Genomic DNA, 25,117 nt, shown 5'->3' on the forward strand with positions numbered 1-25,117 from the left:
GTAGATGGGGCCTCAGCCTCATTCTGTCCTTGTGCCTTTTTCAAAATTATCACTGTCACTGGCTTGGATTCCAGGGGTTGTTTTGAGGTCTGATGAATTGAAAAACAGTTATCTTAGTAAAGCACATTTTCGGATACTAGACTCATCTAAATTCCTGATTAAGTAGATTTTCCTAAAGATTTCCTCAAAGCAGTGAGATAAATGTCATAAAACCAAAGTGTCAAAAATGCAAAGAGATTGGGAGACGGTTATAGCTCAGTGGTTCAGCACATGCTTACTACTCATGAGGTCCTGGGTTCAATCTCTAGTACCTCCATTAAAATAAATATATAAAAATAAATAAACCTTATTACCTCTCCATCAAGTACGAAGAGTCTCATGATACATACCTGCTTTGTAGAATGGACTGCTGCAAGTTAGCTGTGATTACCTAGGCTCAAAAAATACTAGCTCAGAGTTCTCAGCGGAACTTCTGCTAGCCCTGGATATTGCTTTTTTACAAATTCAGTTTACATCCATATTAATCTTGACAGTAATCCTAAAATTTAGATGTTGTTTGTATTGACACTTTAGAGATGAAGAAACTGAAACTGAGCTAAAATAATTGGACAAAGTTAGCACAGATGCTGAATAGTGGCCCAGGAGTTTAGTCTGGAAAGGTTTTTTGACATCAAATCAAGCCTTTTTTTTCTCGGCGATGCTAGTTCTTCCCAACTTTTTTCAAAGGCACTGGAAACCTGTGGTGCTTCAGGGACCAGTGAGCAGAAAAAAATGGGGTGGGGAATAAACCAGGCAGTGCTCTGGGCCCCTCAGTCTAATTTCAGCCACAGCACATCTGATACATATGAGTCCGATATAAAGTTTTATTTGAAAAAATTCCCGAACACTGTATTGTTCCATGATGTCTCCTAATGTTGTACTGTCAACTTCTTGAAGTCAGACCTGTCTTAGCCTTTCTTTGGTCTCACAGTACTGTGAACCCTCCCTGACCTGGAGCATCATTGCTCTTGGGATGTGATTTGGGCTCCAGAACTGCACTAAGAATCTCTCATGACCCCTGGCAGCCTTGCTGTCTTTGACACCAAAGGCAGTTAAATTATTCACATGGCCTGTAGACTTTTCACTGTTTTTAGTGACATCACCTTCATCAGAAATTATTGAGCTCTCTCCCAAAAGGGACACTAGATAATCACAGCTAACTTCTCCCCATAGCTGCAGGCAGTTTTCCAGGAAAAATTGTACAAAGGCAATTGGTAACAAAAAAAGGGCAAAACAGGGTGTTATTTTACATATAGCATGGTTACAAATCACATTTCCTATCTAATTCTTTGATCTAAATTGAAGAGAATTCTGAGAAAAATTCAGAGTTGATTTAGAAAATGTGTATACAAATCAGTTTTCTCTAAGAAATAAGTGATACTTTCAAGAGTACTTTGGGTACAGATTTTAAAATTCGTTTCATCAGTGAGCTATAGTTACAATTTGTGGCGTAGTTCAGTAGCTAACATTTTTGTAATGTTGGTTACATCTTCAAAACTAGGATGCAAGTCACCCACGAAGGATACTTGGGGTGAAAATGTATATTCCCTTACTAAATTTCGTTTATTTGTTTTTATTTCATTTTTCCAGTCTTATTGAGATAAATTGGCACGTAACATCTTATGAAAATTAGTAAGGCATCCAATTGACAAAACTTGTGAAATTCACTTCTTAAGTGAAGAAATATCTGAACTTGGGAGGTAGAGACTTCTGTGATTTTTTGTGTGTTTATGTGAAGGAAGGAAGCAGCTGGAGAGAAAATGTGTTTGTTTAAGTGCATGGCCTTGTCTCCCATTTGCTGTCTGGGTGAGCTTGGGGCAGAGCTGTGATCTTATCAGACAAGTTGTGGCTCTGTTAGGATGTTCTGGAACCCTTCACTAGCCCCCTCACCCTGCAGTGAGGGTGACATAGGAGCCGAATATCCTTCTGAGGGACCACAGCTGGCAGAGGAAGGCCAATGTGTGTGGAGCCATGGGTGCTCATGTTGCCCAAGCCACTGAGATGAGCCAGCAGTGACCAGAGGAGCTGGGTGGTGTTGTCATTATGTGATGATGAAACCATGGGAACTTCACCTTAGTTCACACTCCCTCAGTGATTCGGCTGAGAATTGAACCTCGGCTTTCAGACACCAAAGCTCAGGTTCTGTTCTGTCCCATCATCCTGCTCTTATCTCTCTGTGGTTCAGTCTCCTGGATGGGAAAGGAGAAATGACTCAACTGCTCTGTTTCCCACTTGACAACCCATCTTCCCACCCACCAGATCAATGACTCTGCCACTCCAGGGGAGTGTATTTAAAATGTGCACTTTAAAAAACTGGTCCTTCACTGTTAATACAGACTTCAGGTTCAAAGTGGGGACTGGGCCCCACGAGGCATAAAAATGAGAGGTCTCATTACCGTTATTTTTGAGGTCCTTTTCTAATTCTGAGCTGTTGGCATTAGGTGGACAAAAAAGGCTTGGGGCTATACACAGTGATAAATTGTAAGCTGTCATCTGATTGGATGAGGAATGTTGCTCAGTGTTGTGTAGCACTCCAAAAAGGTATTGCAGGAGAACAGTGTTGACTCTTGGCAGCTGATCTAAGAGCCTACAGACAAAAAAATGCACTTCAAAATAAAGCAAGTCATTTCGCATAGGAAGAGGAAATACAGAGACAGAGAACAGAGTACTTTGTAAACCATGTACACAGTCTCCTCTCACAGAGTTCTAAGCATGAATGCATACAGAAATGTTTCATTGATTTTAATTCCTGAACCAGATAAGAATTCTGGTTGATTAAGTGTTTGACAAAGTTAAGATCATATCACTGGCAGATTGATTCTCTAGCATTTCTTTTTAGACCAGTGGATTGCATCTCCAGCAGTCCCATGTCTTCAGCAGGTGTGAAATGGTCATGGATTCTATATTAATAAGATAGGAGAATAACAGAATTCAGTAACACCAGTAATGCATGCATCTATTTTTCAACTGGCCTCTATGGGTAGTAAATGAAACCGTTTGACATTGGTCATTAGTGTAGTGGACAAAGCGGTAAACTTAGGCTAATATTTTCCTAGGAGGATGTTGGTTGTATTTTTGAGGTGTGACCAGAGTAGAGGAATTAACTGCATCATTACCTCTGGGATGCAGTTATTTTTTCCTCCTCATTCCCTTGATCAAGAACACCGAGCCATTTATCGTAGAGACTGGCAGAAAATATACTTTCTTGGATATTTCGAAGAAAATCCTTAAATAGTTTTTTAAGATACATATGTTATTATAATAAATATATATTGGAGAAGTAACAAAGAAAACACATAGTTTAATAATTCAATTCAGGCCGCACTTCCTTTCCAACTGCCAAACTGGTAGAGCCTGGCTCTGACTCTGCAGACTTGCACACGCAGAAGCAGGAGCTTGGGTTTTCTCTGTCTAAAATGAGAAGCATCAAAGTGGAGTCTGGACCTCAGTGAGAATGACAAGAAAGCCCCTACCAGCACCTGGACCTTACTCTTTGTGTCCATTTTAGCACACCAGTGCAGACTGACCAGGTCTGGTGACAACTCATCCTAAATCCTGTTAGTGTCTTGGAAAGCAATGCGCACACCCATGTTACTTGTTTATGTTAGACACAGTGCTTGCTCTTAATTCAAGTAAGAGAGGTTCTGAAGCAGAACACACACCCCTCCACTCTTGCACACATACTAAGAGAGAACTGGGCTTTCTGACTTGAGGTATGTGTGCTTCATGGGGAAAAAAACCACTCATAATAGCTTCAGTCTTCCTTTATAAAACTATAAAAGTTCATTTTGCAGACTTTTAAGCTGCAGGTGTTAGAAACATATCAAAATCCCCAATGGGTACCTACCTGTTACCCCTTATAAATCCTTGAATGAATCATATCCTCTGAAATGGGAAACTTAAAATTTAGATGTATTGCAACTTCAGGCCTCTGAGTGTCAGGGCTAGAGGTACGCAAATGTAAGCTTCCTAAGTGGAGGCCTGGAAAATTCCTCACTTCAGAGGGCTGATGAACAAGTCGTTCTTTTGTTTTTTTTTAACTAAAGTATAGTCAGAGACAATATGTCAGTTTCTGGGGTACAAGTCTTTATATCACAGAATTGGAACTATTAAAATTTATGAAGTCGTAGTTTTCTTCCCTGGGGGAGAAGGTGGTAATTGGGTTTATTTATCTATTATTTATTGATGGAGGTTCTGGGGGATGAACCCAGGACCTCATGCATGCTAAACATGCCCTCTACCACTGAGCTATACCCTCCCCACCCCCAAAGTTGTCATGTTTTGTGCAAGACTGAGGGGAAATTTTTGCACCACGTTGCTAGTTTCAAAGGCACACCATGCTTCCACTGGTCTCACTCCATATTCCCAGGCTTCTCTTAATGGTAGCTTGTTCAGGAAATGCCTCTAGGCAACTGTCATGATTATAGTCCTGTAAGTGTTCACTTGTTCCAGTACTTACTGAGCTGCTGTGTGTGCCAGCCTCTCCTGAGCTCTGCAGATAGAGCAGTGACGGCAGTGGACAAGGCCTCCATCCTCTCGTACCTCTACTATGTTCTTGGTGTGCAGCACCCTCTCTTGTCATTGGGGTTTTTCACCGTGTTTCACATGGAGTGACCCCAGTGTATGTGGAGGGAGGAAGCGCTGCAGCTGTGGCTGGTTCCGGGAGTCTGGGAGGGGACAGCAGGTCCTGTGCCCCATGTGTACAAACTCCATGCACTGGGAGCATGTGTCTCGTCTTTCCTGGACCCTGTGCTGTGGAGCCCATGGGTGAGGCTGAGTGCTGTTAAGCCAGAACATGACTCAAGCAGAATATTCCGAGGGTGTTGCTTTTGGACCGCTGTCTACAGATACCTTAATGGCAAACGCAGTGTGGTACTGATAAATATATTCATTTCTGCTTTAGACCAACTCTCTAATTTGACACATGGTATTATCAAGGCCAAGTTTGCAAAGTCTGATTCCCATTAAGATCAGTCAGCTTTAGGAAGCAAGAACTTTAGGAATGCCTAAGAAGCATACTCATGAGTAACCAGCCTCTTGCTACTCTGTGCTTATTATAGGAAATAGGCAAGAGCCTAACTCTTAAAATCCATGTGTGTACACACAGAGGGCAACATTCATCTTGCTATTTGCATACCTAGTGTGTATTACAGTAGTAGTGTGATAGGGTCAGCTCTAAGTCCTTTCTGAACTTGCTATTTATCATACATTGAATTATGACCAAACAGTAGGGGACTAGGAAAGACCAAATGTAACTGAGTTTCTAATTTCAATAACCTATTTGTACTCATTACTACATGAACAGATTTTTGTTCAGAGCTGCTAACAAGTACCAAGTTGAATTGAATAAATTCTTTTTTGTTCTATGATTTCCATTGTAGAAATGTAACTGGATACCTGATTTAGCTGTATCATTTCTAAATTAATTTATTATATAAATCCATTGAATTTTCAGAATTCCAAACTAATTTTGACTGCTGCACCCACTTTAAAAAGACAGATTTATAAGAAGAGGTCTGTGGTAGGAGTTGGTCACCATGTAACTCTAGACATGGGTGGTGGGTTAAACATAACAAACATTCACAAAGCATGCGAACGGAGGTAAAAGAAGGCACACACGGTGCAGCCCTCCCTTTTAAAGTAAAAGGCGTTAAGAGACAGGGAAAGGGAGGACAATGAAATGATCAGAGATTTCAGTGGCCTTACTGAGCGTGTTTTGATCATTGTAAGACAGATGTTTACTTACTTTGATAAACTTGTATAAGTATTTCCAAAAGCTTGATACGATTTTTTTTTTTTTGGAAACTTTGCCTTCATTAGGAAGGCAGTAAGAAAGTCTTCAAAGGCAGAAAGCTTGTTTTGGTACATTCTGTACAGGGGTGTGTGTGTGTGTGTGTGTGTGTTTTGAAATTTATTATCATTTATTTATTTTTTGCGTGGAATGTTCAGGAGATGGAGAGAGGGTTGTAATAAAAAAAAGGACAGTATACCTAACATATTGGACTTTAACACCCAAAGGAGCTTCCTTAAGTTTTGACTTTTTGAAGTATTTTCCAGTTTTTCAGATCCTTCATCTATTACACCTATTGTTCTTGTGCAGTGATGATGAAGGACCTATCACAGAGTTTCAGAGTCACTCTGTATGTGGATAATGCTAGAACTTTCTCTGCCTTTATGACGGATGCCACCACAGGAACAGACTCATCCTCCAGGTTCACTTTGTCCCCAGAGTTCAGCTCCTCCTTTAGGGCTCTGCATAATTTTATACTAGCTGATTTTCTGAAGATGCCTTCTATCAGTGGCCCTTTTTGGTTGATGAACTTAAGCATCTCCTAAAGGGAAGAAAAGAAAAGTGTATGGCATTTCACATCTCCCAGCCCAGAGCACAAGCTTGTCTTCTCTTTAAGAGACCGAGGGTGTATGATGGCCCAATGCTAGAGCTAGAGGGACTAAAGCCAATTTGGAATTTTTTTCAGTGTCTGTAAATGTATTTTCTACCCAACAGTCCATTGAACATTCATACACTGACGCATTTTAAACACTTGTTGAATCAGATTTCCCTTTTCAGTGAATTTATACTGTGCAGTCAAACTTCTCTGCTTTGAGGCCTTTGTAGAATCACCCTCTCCTCCTTCGCCAGTCCTGTCTCATTATTCCCTGACACAAATGTTCTTCCCCAAGTATGGACATCTTTGCCACACTCATTTTCTGTTTGTTTATCCCCCTTTCAGTGACTGTGTACCCTAATTCTACTTCCTGTATTCCTCCCCTCTTTTAAAATCAGGCTCAGAACCCCTCTCCTCCTCCTCAGATTGCATCCCCTGCTCATCAGTCTTTCCTTTGTCATATGGCTTACAGTGTAGACAGATAACAGGTGCTGGAGTCAGGGAATCCAAGGAATCTGGAATCTGTTACACTGCTTATCTGACCTTGGGCACAGCACATACTTTACTGAGGACTTTTTATTCATTTTTTGGGAATGATGATAATCACTTTGCTGTGAAAGATGCAAGGACCAGGGTAGTAGCTGATGTGTAATGTGTAATGTAGTGTGATACATTTCTTCACATCTAGCATAAAATTTCTTACATCTAGTATAGTGCTTGGAGAATTAGTGGATGGTGAATGAATCTTAACACTGCCAATTCAGTATACTAATTTGAGACAACACAGGCCAAATTTGTGACTTTCATTTGACACATTCTTTCAGGATTAAACAATCCATATTTACCAGAGGATGAGTCTTTTTATACTTAAACCCTCAGATTACAAATCAAATCTATGTGAGATTTGAGTTGTAAGATTGAGTAGATTCGGGCGGAGAAGACTTAAGACTAGTGTGCTCTTCAAGGAAGGAGACAAAGAGGGATGCTGAGGATGAGGCGGACTCCCAGAGGCTCATACACGGAGCCCATTGTAATGGATCTGAGCAAGTGTATGTGGGTCTTTGCTGAAACCAGTGGAATGGACAAGAGTAGTTTTCCCTGTTGTACATGCTTTATGGCTCTGCAGTATTTAAGTCAGATTTTGTACTTTCAAGTGATACTAACAAAACATTTCAGCCAAGCCAGGCACTGTCTAAAGGCTTCTTTCTCCACTTGGGAATGGGTTTGGGTGAGAACACATGACATCTCAAAGCTGCCCTCTTCAGGAGGGCTACAGAAGATCAAAATGAGACCGACCGGAATTGGGGTGGGCAGCTTGTCATCCTCACACACATCCATCAGAGGAACTCCAAAGAGCTGTCTTGGCTTTGCCGATGGTGGAGTTGGGCACTGGTTGTCCTGGTGGGTGCTGGAGCGCCACCAAAAGGCCCAGTTTCTGACAGAACTTTTCTTAGCTGTCTTCTGACCTGGTGGGTCTATTGAAGAATAGATATTATTACTAGTAGTAGTTTAATTCATTTAATTTTATTTCCAAGATTTCCATATTACAGCATGTTTATTGTCATGGCTAGAAGAGAGAAACTGAGTCCCTTGTTGTATAGAATTTCCCACATGCTGAAATTGGCTAATCGCATCCTTGTGTAGTTAATGTATCCTTCTTCTCCATACCCTGCAAACTAGTAGTTAAACCTAAAGGCTTGACTGGGCTCAGGGGTGATTCTCCCAGTGACAGCACTTCCCAGACAGCGCTATCTGCAGCCTCTGCACTACGTCATATGAAGCACTTAACCTGCAGTTATACAAGGTTCCTGACAAATACCGTCAGTGGATTCTAGTGTCAAATCTCATTGTAAAAGCTAAAAAGATTTGGTATTGAAAATCAAGCAGAGTTTGGTCATCACCTACTTTCAAAGTAAGTTTCTTCCCAGTCTTAGATTTTCTGTTTGGCTTTCTGAGTATCCAGCCATGGTCAGCCTTCTCCCATCAAAAGGATGTGCCTTTCATGACACAACCTGCCTGACCCTACTTCCCAGCCAGCCTTTGGACTCTCTCCTTTGGGAGGCCACCACCCTCGCACAGCTCCATAGATGACTGTAGTCAGGGCCTTTGGGAAGTAGTCATTAAATGCTGGTTTTCTCATAAGATACCAGTCCCCATGTTCCTGAAACACCCTACCAAGCTACCCAGAGATGATTTGTACCCAACAGCACATGTCAAAGGAACACTGACGAAGAGCTTTTCAGAGAAGAAGTGTTCATCAGTGAAAAGCTGAATTCAAATTCTACTGTTCAGCTATGAATATTTCCCTGATATTTGCTTAATAGACTACTTGACATTTGCTTAAATACTCTGCTTAAATAACCAACCAAAAAAGTCAATAGAGGAGCCAAATTGTAGAAAAATAAACAGACGTGTAACATTTTACTAAATATCCTTAAACATCCACCCACTTGGCTTTTCTGAGACATAGCAAGTGCATCACTCTGTCCACTCACATGGGTGATAAACTGGTGCTGGGTGAGGGGACCAGAAGGCTCCTTGTTCTGCCACTGAGTTCAGTAAGTTACTTAAAACTTTGTGAGCTTTGGTTTGTTCAGATTTAACATATGTGATGCTGCCTACACCTTACTGACCTAAATAGCATAATGTCCAGCTCAGCACAAGACATGGCTCATAGCAGCCTTTATCAAAGTAATTTCCCTACTCAGAGGGCCTGAGGCAGCCTAGATATCAGTATCCTCCCCCAAAGCAGCCCCCACCTCCATTCTCCACTTGGTTTTGCAGCTTTGAGAAGGTATGCATTCCTGAAGGAATGCCAGCACTCTCCCTAACTAAAGCTCTTCCTGCCCTGATAGTCATACCACCATCATTTTAAAAGGATGGAAGGAAGAAAGCAAATGCATTCTTAAAACCAGGAGGAGTGTCCTCTACATTAACATGTAGAAAGGTTTATTTAAGACACATGTTTATGTAGGTTGAATTGCTATATGCAATCTGGTTTCCCTACTCTTAACCTCACTTTATTATTTCTAAAACTCTCCAAATGTATTGCATTGCTCAGCTTTCATAACAGGATGCTCATAAGAAGAGTGCTCTACCCCTTGCGACAAAGCTATACATTCAACTACTCTGAACATAGAAAGCAGAGTAGAAAGTGAGTCCTGTACTTTCGCAAACATATTTTCAGACTCAGTAGGACCTTTCATACTGTATGTTGTTTGATATTAGAGTTCATATTTCCTCTGACCAGTAAAAATACATGGTATACGCATTAAAAATATGGAGACTATTGTAACCTTGCCTTTCTTAAACTTTGCCTTTCCTGGCAAGATTTAGGTTAGTGTTTTCCTCATGCTAAAATTAGGGATTGAATAGTACAAAATAAGAATTTTGAAACCTTGTGCTTATAGAATAACAATCATAAAAATGAAAATTCTTTTTTAGCAGAAAGGCAAATTCTACTCTCACCACAGATTTCCCAGATTAATAACATATTTTCTTCAAAGAAAAATATCAATGGGACAACATTGGAATGGTAGCAGGGAAAATTGCAAGAGGGAAGATTATAATAAGAAAAAAACCAACAACCATAAACATTCAATCTGGTTCCATTTGCAACCTGAGTCTTAAGTGGCTGTGGAAAGAGCTTGCTGTGGAAGTAGAATTCAGAGTCTGGTTCTAACTAGAACCCTCAAGGCCACTTCAGCCCAAGGCCAGAATAGAATCCAGTTCAACTTCATAACTCTGCACCACTGGAGTTCTTCCATTCCAGGTGTGTCTAAGTCAGTCATCTGACCACCTCCTGTGAGGGTCTGAGATGCTGGACAAAACACTGGGGTGGGTATGATGTGTTCCCAGGCTGTAAGAAGCTCATGTTTTATTAAGACACACAATAGTGGACACATAATTTTATGTAGGAAGTGCTCTGAGGACATAGAGAAGGGAGCTGTCTGCTTAGAGGAATGAAAACAAACACAAAAGCTAAACACTCCTATACATGAGATGGGTCTTGATTTCAGACCTTTGGGATTTCTCTGAGCTTGAACTTGGGTGGGTATTGGGTACCCACCTGTACTGTCCCTCCACTCCCACATGGAGAAGCAGCTCTGTGTCATGTTTTTGGTTTCAGGAGTAGAGATGTGAGCGAGGAGAAGACACTTGCAGGAAGGGAAGGGGCTCACCTCTCCCCTGCTGGCTCCTGGCTGGGTGTCTGGGCTTCAGGTTGAACTGGCCTGGAACCTCTGGGCACCTCTTCTCCAAGAGGAAGTCCTCCTGGAGGGGAGGAGAGGTGGAGTCCTCCAGCTCCTGTGGCAGGAGCGCAGTAGTTTGAAGATGGCTCATTTTAATTCCATATGGATGTTCATGCCCTGTGTGGAGATAAACTAAATATAGATTCAGGCTGCTGCTGATGGGTGTAATCAAACCCACCTTACCATGAGCGTGGGCGCCAAACTGATGTGGCTGCCGTTCTTCTAGGGCTTCTGAATAAAGAGGTCTGTGCCTCCTGAAGGAGCGTGAAATGCACTGTCATGAGGGACACCCTGCAAAAGCAAGGTGACCAAGCAGAAGAGTTTGAAAAGTAAAGAGAAAACTGTTCTCAGACATGGTGCTTGGCTTGGAATGTGCAGCTCTGTCAGTGCGTCGCACAGCATTGACTTCCCCTGTGTGTCCCTCTGAGGGTGTCGGAGGTCTCCTAGTTTCTGCCTTGGCAGACTCACTAGATCTGTACATCTTAGGCAAGTTACTGGCCTTACATCCCTCCTTTTAAATGCTTACCCCACATAGACTCATAAGGGCCAAAGTAAATATATTAATAAACATTGGTGCTTAATACGTTTTTTACAAAATTGGACTGTGTGTGTTAGGAATTGCTGTGTTCTCTATTGTCTGACACATATCAGTTCAACAAACAGATTTCTCATTTTGTCAGTTCAATAGCACGATGCAAGAGCAGCAGGCAGTTTGTCTCCGTGTTTTCCCTCCCCCTGCTGCCTTCCCGTCAAGGGGGCCCTGCCGGGGAAGGAGCAGAGACAAGGCTTCACATTGTTGGAAACGCAGAAGCAATGTGCAGTGTTTACAGAATAGAAAACTTCACTGGAAATCACTGGGACTTGCCAAGTGATTTCTTTTGCTCATTCATGCTTTACATTTCTTCCTCTCCGTTGAATTCTTAAGGACCCTATTCATTGATGTGGGTTTCATTTTTTAAGAAGAGAATGAATGTTCCTTGTCTTTTGTTCAGATTATTGAATATAACTTGGGGAGCTCTTGCCTTTGCTTTTCATGTGGTGCAAATGCAATTTCAGTGCTCAGGTCAGAACAAAAATCATGGTGACTTACAACTTTTAATACAAAGGAAGTTTCCATGACAGCAGTAAAAGACAATCAGCTGACCAGGATAACCAGGAGCTTGTCCACAATTGAGAATTCAGAGCATGTAAAAATGCCTGCAGAGCGACCGCTAAGGTGTCATCATGAATGACGGGCTGTTTGTTAGGGTTTCTTAGAGCAGCCGTGGTGTGTGAAGCCGTTCTAAGGCTAGAAGTTGTCATCTACAATATTATAACTAAATTAATGCATTTTATTAAAATAAATATGCTTAAGTGGTCAGTGTTTTTTCTTCAAGTTTATTGCTAACATTTACAAAGATGTCAACATTAAAAAAAATCATGTAGTTGAGGAACTTTTATCCTCAGCTATGTACTTGGTGATCCCATGTATTCTAAGACAAGGAATATACATTTCATAGAAAAAACTTGGTGGTTTGGATTTTCCAGATCACTTGAAAACGTTCTTCAGATCACTTGAAAAAGAGTAATAGCCCTACAGGATTGTTGGATTGATTTTAAAAAAGAAAGAAAGAAAGAAAGATACTGCATGTAAGAGGGAATGCTCTGAGGTTTCCAGCAGAAGTCAGTGTTCCCATTACTGTATTGCAGGGTCGGCTGCCGATCCTGTCCTTTCCCTTGTTTTAATCTCTCTGTTTTCATTGAGCTTCCCACACTGATTTGCTGATCCAAGAATAAGTATCAGTATTTTAGCTAATTTACTGTAATAACTATTTTAGAAGTGTGATCTCTGTATAGAAAAACCTGAGAGCAGTGTTGATGAACTCAGCTGGAGAAACAGCAAAGTACAGGTGGTTTAGGCCGTGAAGACTTGAAGGGTCTGGATGTCATTGTCTCATTTTCTTTCTGATGCTGAGGAAAGTGTTGTGCACAAAACAGGTGTTAAATAAATATTGGATTCAGAGGTATGGCTGGATTTTAGAATATCTTGTAAAGTAGAGTCTACTTAGTGGTTAGGAAGTGGAACAGAGGACTTTAAAACGAATATGAAAAATAATGTGAGGAAAAGATATTCCAATTTGTGTTGTTTTCACAGTTATTTAATTGAGTAAATAAATAAATAACGTTTTCAAGATAGCTGTTTGTCAAGTATAAAAGTAGAGAAGAAAAGTTCACATTTCTCTCCCCATCTAGACCATAAGCTGCAGAGTGAAGAGATGTTATCCATGCCTGGGATAGAGTTAGTGCCTAGGATTATTGAATAAATGTATGAATGACTGTTGCACAAGATTTTCACTTTTATGGATATTTAAGCCTAAGACTGACTAACTGTTACTTTGAGACTTCAGGGTTACAATTTGTTATGCAATCAGCCCACCTTGGGTTTTTCCTGACACTTAACCAATGAGTGGGTATGAGGTCTCATTCTTGCCAGAAGTGACCCGCAGTTGGACATCTTTCTCAGAGCCCTTGGAGACAAAAAGAGTATGTGTCACTGCACATCTTTCCCAGTAGGTACTTGAAGAACACATTTCCTTAGCATTTCTGTATTTCCAAAAAGAAAGAATTTGGACCCATATGACTGCTCTTTGATCCAGGGGAGTGGTACAGATTTTGAGTTAACAGTGCTGATATCAGTAATAACTCCTGGTCCTTCTTGCAGCCTCCAACAGACCGTCTGAGATTCTTGTCCCTTTTGATAAAGGCTGAGGATCTATGGAACCACAGTGCAAACAGCCCCTTACTTTGTGGGTGGTCCATGGCATAAAAAAATCATGGTAATGCCTCTTTTCTATGGAGGAAATGTCTAATCTCAGGAGTCCTCCCTTCTGCTGTCTCCAGACTCCTTGGAGAATGTTGGCTTTTCCTTTAAATGTCCCTGCCCAAATAAGCATGTTGCCAGAGCCACATACTTTGCCAAGACTGTTCTTGAGCAAGAAAAACTTGAAAGGCAGCATTAGCTCAGCATCTGTGAGCAAAAGGAGAGAAATACACAAGAGGCCTTGAGATGGCAGGGTAAAGTCAGCCCTGTGGCTTTGGTGCTGACCAGCCCTGTGCCAGGGAGACAAGACACAAGGACTCTGACCTAGAGAACAAGTGAGATGCAGAAAATACTCTCCTAGCAGAAACCCTGCCTAGAAATACTGGAAATTTCATTTGAAACAAGTTTAACTTACAAGGACTGCTGTATTATTTTAAAGAGTCCTCCAGGGGAAGGTAAAGCAAAAAATGTTTGAAATAGTGTTGGTTGCAGGTACTGTCTTTGTCATGTCACAATAGCAGGATGTTTTCCCATTTACAGAGAATGTTATATAAGCAGCTATGTTTCCTTCAATTCTGTCCATCTGAATGTCAGTTCCCTTCTTTTTCTTCCTATTGCACAACCTCATCCTCAGATATAGCCACCTCTTTTGCCAAAAAATTTTCCAACAGCTCACAGCAGCTCTTGCAAAACATAAAGGAGCAGACACTTGAAAGCAAAACAAAATGTGACCTATCTGTAATAGTCAGCTATCTCACGATGGGAGGTACATCATGCACACACACACACTCACGAATCTCAAAAATAAAAGTTGGTTTTTAACTAAAAAAAACTTGGAGGTAACTTACAGTTACTTCTAGCATTGGGAGTGACATGTTGATTACATCATTCACTGTATGTGAGTTCATTATTGTTACAGACTGTAAAAAGAAGAGAGAGAGAAACATTGCTCTAAATTAAAAAAATTAAAACAGGTGAGTAAATAATTAATGTCAATTATCCATATTCTAAAGGCAAAGCTTGTATTCAGGCAGGGACAAAGTACAGCACATGTAGAGGACAGCCCCCTAGTTACAATTTATTTTCATTTCTTTATATAACATGAAGCTAGTAAAAAGCATTTCAGTAAAACAGGTGTTTCTTTTAAAGGATTTGTGGTGTACAAAATATGACAGCTTAAGCTAGAAAGAAAGGCTGAGAATTCCCAGAGGGCACATGGGCTGTTTTTGAGCACCTCAACGCTGGTTCAGTTAATGACACAGTGGGGACATGAATGGTCAGTGTTAAATTTGCTGAAATTCATAGATGTCTGGTGGTTATATGAGAGAATATCCTTATTCTTAAGACACATGTAAGTGTTTTAGGATAAAGGGCCATGGTGTATATGTGACTCTCAAAAATGTTAGACACATACATATAGAGTAATGGAGGGGACAACAAGAAATAAGGCAAAATGTTACTAAATAGGTGACCCTAGGTAAAGGATAAATGGGTGATCTTTGTATTATTTTTATTTTTTTGACTTTTCTGCAAGTTTGCAGTTATTCCAAATAAAACGTCACAGGAAAAAAAAAACGAAACAACACAAATCACAATGTACATAAGTAGTGGTACAGTTAGAAAAAAAGCTTTAATTCCAATAAGAAATGCCTGCCTGTGAAAATCTCTTTATTACAAGCCAGTATAACTGTTATTAGAAGGATCCAGAGACATAGTACAGACACTTTACAGGCACTGTTCTTTCCATGCTTAAGTGCTGTCACTGTGGTGGGTTCTTCTTGCTTCATCTTGCCTAGGATTCACTTTTTATAGATGCAAAGACACATTTTTCCAGAAAAATACATCCTCCCACATAGTACTTTCTAAATACTCTCTCCTTCCCCTCCCCCTTCCTTTCTCCCTTCCACTCCCCCATCTTTCTATCAGTTTCATTTCGCTAAATCAGGATCCTGGAATTTAAGCTAATTTACACAGGCACAGTTCTTGATATCCTCAGTGCAGATTTTGAGGGGGATGCATTTTGGCTGGTCCTTCTCTTTGGCTAGATTGATGTACTTAATCAAATCCAATAATAACCCAAAGTGAAGTCAATGAATTAGCTATTAGTTTATTTCAAATCAATGTATGTTGCTAATGTTTTAAATATACTTTAAATATACTTTTATATTTTTAAATACATATGAATAGACTCAGCAAAATCAAATCAGGGGCTGGGAGAAAATATGCAGAAATGCTTCAGGAAAATAAGACATGACCCAGAAAATAACAGGTTGCCTTGTCATGTAAGATTTGGGCAGCGGGTCCAGTCCTCAAAGCTTCTCCTGCCTAGATTGGAGGGCCCAGCACCTTCCTGGGTTCCCAGGGAGGAAGGAGCAGTTGCTCTGAGAATCACTCCATACAGTAGGTAACCTGTACTTAACGGACGTTTAATATATATTTTGAGAATCATGTTAGCTTTAAGCATTATGGTGGAGAGAAGGGGAAGAGGAGAGTGATATCCAGGAAAAGCAAAAATAAGCAGAACTACATGTAAACGAGAGACCATAGTTGTAGCAGCAGCCAGGGTAAATCTTAAGTTGTTTGAGGATAGTCTTGTCAGTTCCTACCAAGGAGAGAAAGAAAAGTGTGGGGGGCACTGCCTTGAAGAGATTTGTACTCTTGTATCATGGATTAAAATTTTGAAATATGTACACTGACAAAATACCTTTGAAGTAACGAGTGCCATTTTTCCTTTCATTTTGAAGAACTGCAATACTAAAAATTAGGAGAAAAAATTAAACTACATAATATACTTAAACTAATATATTAAACACTGTTCCAGATACAAGTATCAGCACCCAGTTGTTACTGATGTGAATACGTGTGTAAGTTATACCCTCCTCATAACTGGGCTTGTGATGGACCCCGCTCTTTCATAAGCAGTATTACAGCGATGGGAAGTAGGGCTTGAAGTGAAAGAGCAGTTGGCTTGGAATTTAAACACCTAACTGCAGCTCTATATGATGCAAGCTGTGTAATCGTGGGCAAGTCACTTAACCACTCTGAGCTTCAAGTTTCAAAACTGAAAAAGGATTAATCATACCTCAAGAGTGTTCATGGAGCTGGAGGTGCTATTTGCAGATAACATTAATATTTGAGTTAAGTCATATTTAGGAATTGGCATTTGAATGGAATTCTCTTGTCCCTAAACCAAGAGTATCTTTTTATGAAAAAACCCTACAATGTTGTATTCCTTTATGTGTATTAGCATATAGCAAATTATAATAAATTAAATTAGTTCATTACTATAATCCTTTGATTAAGATCAATCCAGCTACTGCTAAATTATTAAAGGTTAGTATTGTGTCTGCTAAACTTTCTGCAGCATTTAATACCCAAAGCTGAAAATGCTTTAACATTCATTCATAAATGGATTTACCACTTACTAGGGTTTTATTTATTGTGATAAATTACACATAGCATCACATTGACCATTAGTGACCTTCAGTACATTAACAATGTTGTGCGACCATCACCATTATCTTGTTCTGGAATGTTTTCATCACCCAAAAGCAGAAACTCTGTGTCCATTAAACAGTCACTCCCCATTCCACCCCCATCCTCAGCCTCTACACCACCTTTTGTTTATCCATTCCTCAGTTGATACTTAGGTTATTTCTACTTTTTTTTTTTTTGGCTACTATGGATAATACTGCTATGAACATTGTGTATAAATTTTTGTGTGGATGTATGTTTTTATTTCTCTTGACTGTTCTGCACGGGCTGCCATATTTTATCTTCCTACCAGCAACACTGCACTTGCCTTCCCTGTCACCATATCAGTACCCGATTCATCAGGAAACAATGCCCACTTAGCTCCCCACCCTGCATATGTCCATGGACACAGCTCAGGCCAATCTGCAGAAGAGTAAAACAGCAAATAGCCAAGGCCCTTGGTGCCAGGCGTTGTTACTGCCTTATATGTATATATGCAGCCTTTGAACCAGTATAACATGTAAACGTGGCTTCTACATTTCCCCCGTCACTAGGGAAAATGCCTCTTGGACACTCCCTTATCAAAACCTTTGTATATTCCCAAATGAAAGTGCTTCCTTTTACCTGCAACTTGGAAAAGATACTAAACAATAGCAACTGTTAATCTTTAGAGAAATAATTCATTGAAAGAAAATATATAGAGAATGAGACAAATACATGGTTCTTCCCAAAAAGCTTTGAAAATTTTCCTTAAGTCAACAGCTGCACTCTAGTTTTATAAATTAATGACTCAGCAACATTTTAATTGTCTTTATGATGATACAGGAGATTTTGGTAGCATAGTGTGAGAAGGACAAGAAAAGAGTTGAGTGCGTGCTATGCACACTAGATGTGCGTAAGAAGAATGTGACTTGGGCTGTGGTTGTTCTAGGTGGCAGATGTGAAAGTTGCATGACCCCTGTGAACCCAGGAGTGTCGACTCAGGATGGCCATGTTCCCCATCCTCACTCCAACCAAGAATGTTTCATGGAAAACTGACCTGTACTCCATGGACTCATACCTTTGTTTTAAGATGATCACCTGTCTACAGACACCAGGTAAGATAATCTGTACACAGCAATTCAGAAAGTCTAATATTTGATGGCATGATTCACTTTATTTCTGTAAGTAAATCCTGTCTTCAAAGGAATTAACTTGGCAGTGTAAACTTTTCAACTTTTCAAATGTAACAGGACTACTTAATAGTACTTGCACAAGAAAGATATTCCAGGGATTGAGAAACACAGATACTCCCCAGGCATCGGGGGCAGGCTGTTAGAGAGGAGCCCTGGAGACCTGATCTCATGATCCTCCTTCCACTTACACGAACACCATGAACTCATGAAGGTCCAACTCCCCAGGTGGCTCCTATAGCCCATTTGAAAAACCACTGATCAAAACTAAAGGACAGTCTTCCAGTAGTTCCCCCTATTTATCATCAATTGCACATAGAAACCTTTTTGGGGGGAGAGTACAAGGCATACAAGTGTCATTATGGGAGGTCAGAAAGTGAGTCACTGACTTAGTATATAATCCAATTAGTATATAATCCAATTTAAATGTTTTCCTTTATAACTCATGTAATATCAGGACCAAGCTGTAGGTCTTACTTAAAGGTGGCCACGAAGTTCACCATGGGCCAGCCCAAGCAAAGGACTTGCGTGCATTGATGGCTTCCCCTTCTTTTGTCTGTACAGTTGGCAGTCCACACGGTGTTCAGTGGGATTTTATATTTTATATTGAAGTTCTTTTTATACCTGCAAAGATAACCAGACAAGACTTCTGTTAGTTTGTTTCTTAAATGTAATGAGGCCACTGTGTTCATGGTAAAATGCTAGTTCTCACTGCTCCAGGCAAAGCATGGCTTCTTCAACTCTATTACCCTCTGTGCACAGGGAGTGGTTAGATAGGCCTTTTCCAAATGTGTGTTAAGCAGAGGGTAGTCCAGGAAGGCCCTGAAAACACTTCCTCGATGGTAGCAAATAGGCGTTTTCTGAATGATGAGAAATGAGAATGGACCATGGTTTGTATTTTAGAGATTTACCATAGAACCATTAAATCATTTATTCTTACATTTGTTATTATATATTACATATGTAATTTTTGTCATTATTGTAATTTATTATTCATTCATGTCTTGCTTCAAAAAACATTGGAGGGACTGAACAAAGTTACATGATACATGATTTGTAAAAATAGTTATGCAATTTTTTTAACAGAGAAAAAGATTTAGAATACATTTTTTACGTTAATTTTTAAGATTTTCTAGCTTTTAAAGCATAGGTTATTTTCAATTTCCTTCCCTTAGATTTTGTCCATAACATTTTCTCTTAAAGTCTAGCTAAAGCAGAAAAACTTAGCATACAGACTAAACCCAACTTAAAAATCAATGAATCAATCAATCCCAGACCAGTGGCCAGGATGTCTTCTATGTAAGTGAAGGACGTATTTTGCGTTTACCTCTGAGGAGTCAGAAGGTGAGTATCACCAGTGAAATTGCTTTCTGACTGTTTCGGCCTATTCTCTTTTGACTTCTAACATGAAACACCGTATCTCTTGGTTAACTCACACATGTAGTGCTCATGTAGGCCTAGGATTTAATCACAGGTACACGCCCTGTGAAGGATGCCTAGGGAGCTTGGGCACAGCATTCTGGAAAGCCCTGCTATTCAGAACCATGTGTAGAAACACTCAAGGTTAAATGAGATCAGAGACAGTGCATGTGCAGAAGTTCCAATGACTCCACTGATTCATGGAACAGTTAAGAAGCACCTCTTCAGTGGGGTTTATGGAATGAAAATAATTTCTCAGAAAGCCCACCTGAAAGGTCTAGATTCAAAGCTTAGGGCACCATGAGTATAAATATGATGGAAACTTGTCTTATACAGGGTGGGCTTTTGCTGCATTCCATTTCATCAGTTTTACCCTATGTCTGTGTATTTGAAAGTTTTTATGAATCACAATCAGATAAAATTATTTTTCTAGACAGTGACTGTAAAGGCATTATCAAGCTAAAATTATGTGGCTGGTGGGAATGATAGACACATATATCTGCTAGATTTTACACTTCTTTTTTCTGATGTAGGTGTCTGTGTATAGACACTCGAGGTACTGTGTAGAGACTTTCAGACAGACCTAGAAAAGTTCATTTCAATAATTCTCTCCTTAGTTCAATGAAGTGCCAAGATTATGCACTCCCTTGAAACTAAACCAAGAAATTATCTAAAAACCTAGAGCAGGGTTTCCACTCTCCTGTAACACTGAGCACTTACCATATGCCAAGCATTGTTCTAAATATTTTATAAACATTATTTTATTTCATTGCCAAATGACTACATCATATAGTCATTATTAGCCTCATTTTATGGGTGAGGAAACTCACAGAGAGGCTAAATAAATTGCCAGGAGCAACAAAAACCGGATTTGAAACCAGACTGTGTAACTCATGAGCCTGTGCTCACAACCACTTAGCGTTCATGGGTGTTGACCTATAGTTCCCTGAAGTACCCACCTCCCCTTTCCTGCTATTTCCCTAGAGCCACCAGGCTTTCTGATGGGACTGTTCTTTCACTTGGGGAGTGAGATGATAAATCTCATGACATTGTATCAAAAAGGCAGAAGTTAGTGTAGAAATATTTAAAATATCACAATAAAACTTCATCTTCTAGGGGATTCTCCTAGAGTCTCACTGTGTTTCTTCATACCCAGTCACTTACTCCGAGATTTTCTCAGTAGGAATTAGAGAATCAATCTGATGTTAAGTGGATCAAGGAAAAGGGAGAGGAGGATTGAACTTTCAGTTTCTATCATGTGTCCTTATTACAATCTGTTAACAAGATGGATACCCCTCCCCTTTCCTCCCCCTCAACCTTTATAGCAGAGGGCGAGCCCCAGTGAGCTGTGGAATTTCTAAGATTCTGCAGAAATTCCCCTATTCTCAGACAGGGGTGTTCCCTTAGATGCTTGGGAGTTGGGATCATGAAAGATTCTATTAGTACCTTTCATTTCAATAAGTTATCAGTAATCTTCATCTTTAGACCTAAATAAAATTTGTCTCCTTCATTGTCTCTGTATTCTTTAATAAGTAAATTTGAGGAGTGATGTCTAAAGATGGTGTGTGCTATATGAGGTCCCCATTTACAGGTTCTTCATAGGACTCTGCTAGTACTAATATGTTAATGTTTATAATGTAGATCCTGTTCTAAAAAATAAACAATTTTGTTAGGAAAAATTATTAAGCATTTCAGTGAATATCAAAGTGATATTGAAGACTTTATCTGACTTTAATTCTTGAGAAGTTTCTAATGTATGTAATATGAAAAGTGACAAAAATCTCAAAACAATTGTCACTGAATATTAGCATCTTACACAACTGGAGAAATATTTCTGAAAAAATAAACGTTTAAGTCTTTATTACTATACGCAAACTGAAATTCCCTTACTCTGTCCAAATACATAGGTAGCAGTTAGTCAACTGTTCCATTTGTGCTGGCTTCTGCAGTATAAATCTGAAGAGGAGTGAGTTTCCAGCTGAAGTCCAGGTGAGCTGAGGCAGAATGGAACCTCAGTCCCCTCACCCCCACCGTTCTTATGGCTAAGTGGAAAAACTTGGTGCCAAACTCAGATTGTTAATTTGAACAGATTGATTCAGGACATAATACAAAACTCCATCTAAGAGTGCGATATGGCAGGGGAGAAATAAGTTTATCGACTCAAGAGGATTTTGTTTAGCTATTGTTTCTTACTGGAAAATGTAAATTATTTCATATTAACAATGATCATGAATACACTCAAATATTAATAAGGGAATGATCTTGTAGCTGGTTTTCTAAAAAACGTGGTGAGAACTTGTACAGGGTGGCAGCATCCGGTCCTGGTAGTTATTACCACCTACAGAACTACGTCTCCCTCATCCCCGCTAACACCCTGTTTTATGCATTGAAGCCCTCACTGACAGTATGGCTGTATTTGGGGACAGAGGGTTTAGGATGTACTTAAGGTTAAATGAGGTCATCAGGGTAAGATTCTAATCCAATAGGATTGGTGGGCTTCTAGAGAAGGGAGAGAGGTCTCCCCACATGCAGAAAATTTTGCTAATGTAAACCAGATATGGTGACTGTGCTGGTGATACTGGCTCAGCATAGTATTTCAGCCCCTTCCTATGGCCTATGGAGACTCTGTGTGACTGGACCCCCTGAACACAGTATCATACCTAATATGCCCTATGCTGTAGGCCCCAGTCACATTGGCCTTCATTGATCTCCTCCCTCCCAGGGGCCAAGTTGCACCCACCTAGGCCTGCTGTTCCTTCAGCCTACAAGTTGCAGGCAGCTTGTCTAGGAGTGGTGGCTGCTGCTCGTCCCATAGGTGCAGTTTAAAGGGTGCCACTTTGAGCGGCCCTGCTAGACATCCCCTCTGTAATAGGGGCCTGTCATCTTCTTTACATGGTGTCCTGTCTACCTTGTATTAGAAGCACTGATAATCTGTAGTTTCCCCCCTCTCTTACTTTTATCATCTGAAAACCCCAGACAAGAGAAACCCAGCCTGTCATATTTTCTTACAGTAAGAGTTAGTGGACATGCAACTTTATGATAATCGAGAGAGCGTAGGATATGCATACTTGACATTAGATGTAAGCAATGTATCACTGTTTGGGACGAGTTGCCCCTTCTGCCTCCTCCAGCCTCTTACGAGCTCTATGGGGCCATGAATCAGCACGGTATTATTGGCGTCCTGAGATGATGTATTTTCACTGTGGGCCTCCACTGCAACAGAAGGGCTTTTCCTGCAAAACATCAAACAACCACAGAACAGCTAGTCATTGGTCAAATATGTGATGGAGTTTATGTTAAATGTCAAGGTTGATAGCCTCAATCTCCCAAAAAAGGCTTCACAGCTCAAAATCTGGAGTTAGTAAGTTACAGAAAGCTATTAAAAGAAATGAGGTTCCTTAGGGTTTGAAGTGGATGGAATACAGTTTCAAGGACAAGGTGCTAGGGCATGCCACTCTTAGAGGTGGGGAAAAGGAGAAGACAGCAAAGTTGATCATGAACTTTAGGGAAGGGGAGAACCAAGAGGCTTAAGACATAGTGTATTACAAGAAGGTAAAAAACAAAAAGGAAACCCCAATTAGGATGATTTGCGGCCTAACATAGATAAGATGATATGGAGTCTTGCAAAGAAGTAATTATAATTTTGTTTCATTTTAACATAAAAATTCAAATGACAGGATTTTTGTAAACTGACTCCAATCTCATTTAATCAATATTCAGATTCTGGGGGAAAATTCTGAAAGATCAGCAAATAACATTGGAAACATTTAAAAGTTTCTAGATATGAGGAAATTCTTAGCTCTATTACTTTGCTGAGCTACAGCTAAGCTCTAACAGAACTTGTCTTCATCATAGGTAAAACAGCTAAATTGAACAGAACATAAAAACTCTGATAAATAGGCCAGATATTTTCATAGATCTACAGAAAGTTTTTTCCTTTGGAGTTAAGAAGTGACCCCCCCAATGAAGAATATAAAATCTGCTCTCTTGTGCTCAGCAGCACTGAATCTTAAAAACATGAGTAACATTTCATGAAACCAGTTCTGAAGGTAAAAAATCGTTCATAGGTTTTAGAGGAAACAAACCTCCTGTGACCACCAGTCTGCTTTGTTGATCAAAAATAGTATATGTATGACTTAACTATTTCGCTGTACACCAGAAATTAACACAGCATTGTAAACTGTCTTTACTTCAATGAAAAAAGTTTCACATGATATGATGTAATTAAGATGCATGATAATATTAACAATGAAAAAAGGTGTATTAAAAGATTACCTTAAGTGGTGAAACCTTGAATGACCTAAACACTCACTGATTGAGGTGAACATCCTTTTTTCTTTAATTCTTGGCTCTGAAAACCGAGTGTGTCTACAGCACTTGGCAGAGTGCTGTGAACTACTCCCGGAAGCCTGAGGCTTCTGCAGCAGTCAGGGTCACTGACCGTTAGGATGTCAAGGTTCTGAGGCTCATGCTGTAACTGACAAACTGACATACTTGTTTCCCTGATTTTGCCTCCATCTTTTGACTTTTTAAAAGTAATCTTTTTTATTTTGATATAACTGTAGATTGACATGCAGCTGTAAGAAATGATAAAGTTCCCCCCAAAGGTAATCTCTCTAATTTATACTGCAAATATCACAACTAGGATGTTAACATTGATACAGTTAAGATACAGAGCATCTCCATCACCTCAAGGATCCTTTATGTTACTCTTTCACAGCCACACAGACTTCCCTCCCACTTTACCATCTCTCATTCCCTGGAAACCTATAATATGTTCCCCATTTCTTTAATTTTGCCATTTCTAGAATTTTTTTTTACTTTTTGAAAAAATTTTTTTTATTTTTTACATTTTTTATTGAGTGATAGTTATTTTACAATACTGTGTCAAATTCTAGTGTAGAGCACAGTTTTCCAGTTATACACACATATATATATTCATTGTTACATTTTTTTTTCTGCTATGAGCTACCACAAGATCTTGTATATATTTCCCTGTGCTATGCAGTATAATCTTGTTTATCTATTGTACAATTTTGAAATCCCATGTATCCCTTCCCACCCCCCACCCCCTTGGCAACCACAAGTTTGTATTCAATGTCTATGAGTCTGTTTCTGTTTTGTATTTATATTTTGTTTTTGTTTTTGTTTTTGTTTTAGATTCCTCATATGAGCGATCTCATATGGTATTTCTCTTTCTCTTTCTGGCTTACTTCACTTAGAATGACATTCTCCAGGAACATCTATGTTGCTGCAGACAGCATTATGTTGTCAGTTTTTATGGCTAAATAATATTCCATCATATAAATATACCACATCTTCTTTACTCAGTCATCTGTTGATGGACATTTAGGCTGTTTCCATGTCTTGGCTATTGTAAATAGTTCTGCTATGAACATTGGGGTGCAGGTGTCATCCTGAAGTAGGGTTCCTTCTGGATATATGCCCAGGAGCGGGATACCTGGGTCATATGGTAAGTCTCTTCCTAGTCTTTTGAGGAATCTCCATACTGTTTTCCACAGTGGCTGCACCAAACTGCATTCCCACCAGCAGTGTAGGAGAGTTCCCCTTTCTCTA

At 39.8% G+C, this 25,117-nt stretch overlaps 1 protein-coding gene and 1 long non-coding RNA gene across 6 annotated transcripts in view; one reads left to right on the plus strand and one right to left on the minus strand.

Annotated features, from left to right (window-relative positions):
• The window catches only part of LOC140699229 (uncharacterized), a 53,149-nt gene that overhangs the window by 4,059 nt on the left and 23,973 nt on the right, over nucleotides 1-25,117 (plus strand). For 2 of the 3 annotated variants that reach the window (XR_012077248.1, XR_012077246.1), the window contains one exon: nucleotides 17,881-18,046. This is a non-coding gene — a long non-coding RNA (uncharacterized lncRNA). Of the gene's footprint in view, nucleotides 1-17,880; nucleotides 18,047-21,447; nucleotides 21,530-25,117 lie in introns of all 3 variants that reach the window. The other variant, XR_012077247.1, reaches the window with a different exon arrangement.
• On the minus strand, nucleotides 77-24,047 carry LOC116280209 (rho GTPase-activating protein 20-like). 3 transcript variants are annotated; one of them, XR_012077187.1, is made up of 10 exons: nucleotides 23,816-24,047; nucleotides 21,431-22,773; nucleotides 18,599-18,745; nucleotides 14,324-14,395; nucleotides 13,116-13,182; nucleotides 10,607-10,792; nucleotides 7,722-7,900; nucleotides 6,030-6,371; nucleotides 2,436-2,626; nucleotides 77-89 (listed from the first exon to the last, which is right to left on the minus strand). XR_012077187.1 is itself a non-coding variant. In XM_072970910.1 (8 exons), the coding sequence occupies exons 4-8, from the start codon at nucleotides 14,381-14,383 to the stop codon at nucleotides 6,123-6,125; spliced, it is 741 nt and encodes a 246-aa protein (XP_072827011.1). In that variant the 5' UTR covers nucleotides 14,384-14,395; nucleotides 18,599-18,745; nucleotides 21,431-22,773; nucleotides 23,816-24,047; the 3' UTR covers nucleotides 5,423-6,122. The 3 variants fall into 3 exon arrangements, 1 of the variants encoding a protein (XP_072827011.1); XM_072970910.1 differs by lacking the exons at nucleotides 77-89; nucleotides 2,436-2,626 and having other exon boundaries at nucleotides 5,423-6,371; XR_012077188.1 differs by lacking the exons at nucleotides 77-89; nucleotides 2,436-2,626; nucleotides 6,030-6,371 and having other exon boundaries at nucleotides 7,614-7,900; nucleotides 10,495-10,792.

The sequence above is a fragment of the Vicugna pacos genome, chromosome 1 (assembly GCF_048564905.1).
Source record: "Vicugna pacos chromosome 1, VicPac4, whole genome shotgun sequence".
NCBI classification, from domain to species: Eukaryota; Metazoa; Chordata; class Mammalia; order Artiodactyla; family Camelidae; genus Vicugna; species Vicugna pacos.

Excerpts from the sequence above, each read along its gene's own strand:
- LOC116280209 (XM_072970910.1), bottom strand. The coding sequence starts at position 14,383 with ATGAACTCACATACAGTGAATGATGTAATCAACATGTCACTCCCAATG. Across the intron at positions 10,793-13,115 it reads GACCTCATACCCACTCATTG|GGCATGAACATCCATATGGA; the intron begins GTTAAGTGTCAG and ends ATCTCCACACAG. Across the intron at positions 7,901-10,606 it reads CAGGAGCCAGCAGGGGAGAG|ACCCACCAGGTCAGAAGACA; the intron begins GTGAGCCCCTTC and ends ATTCTTCAATAG.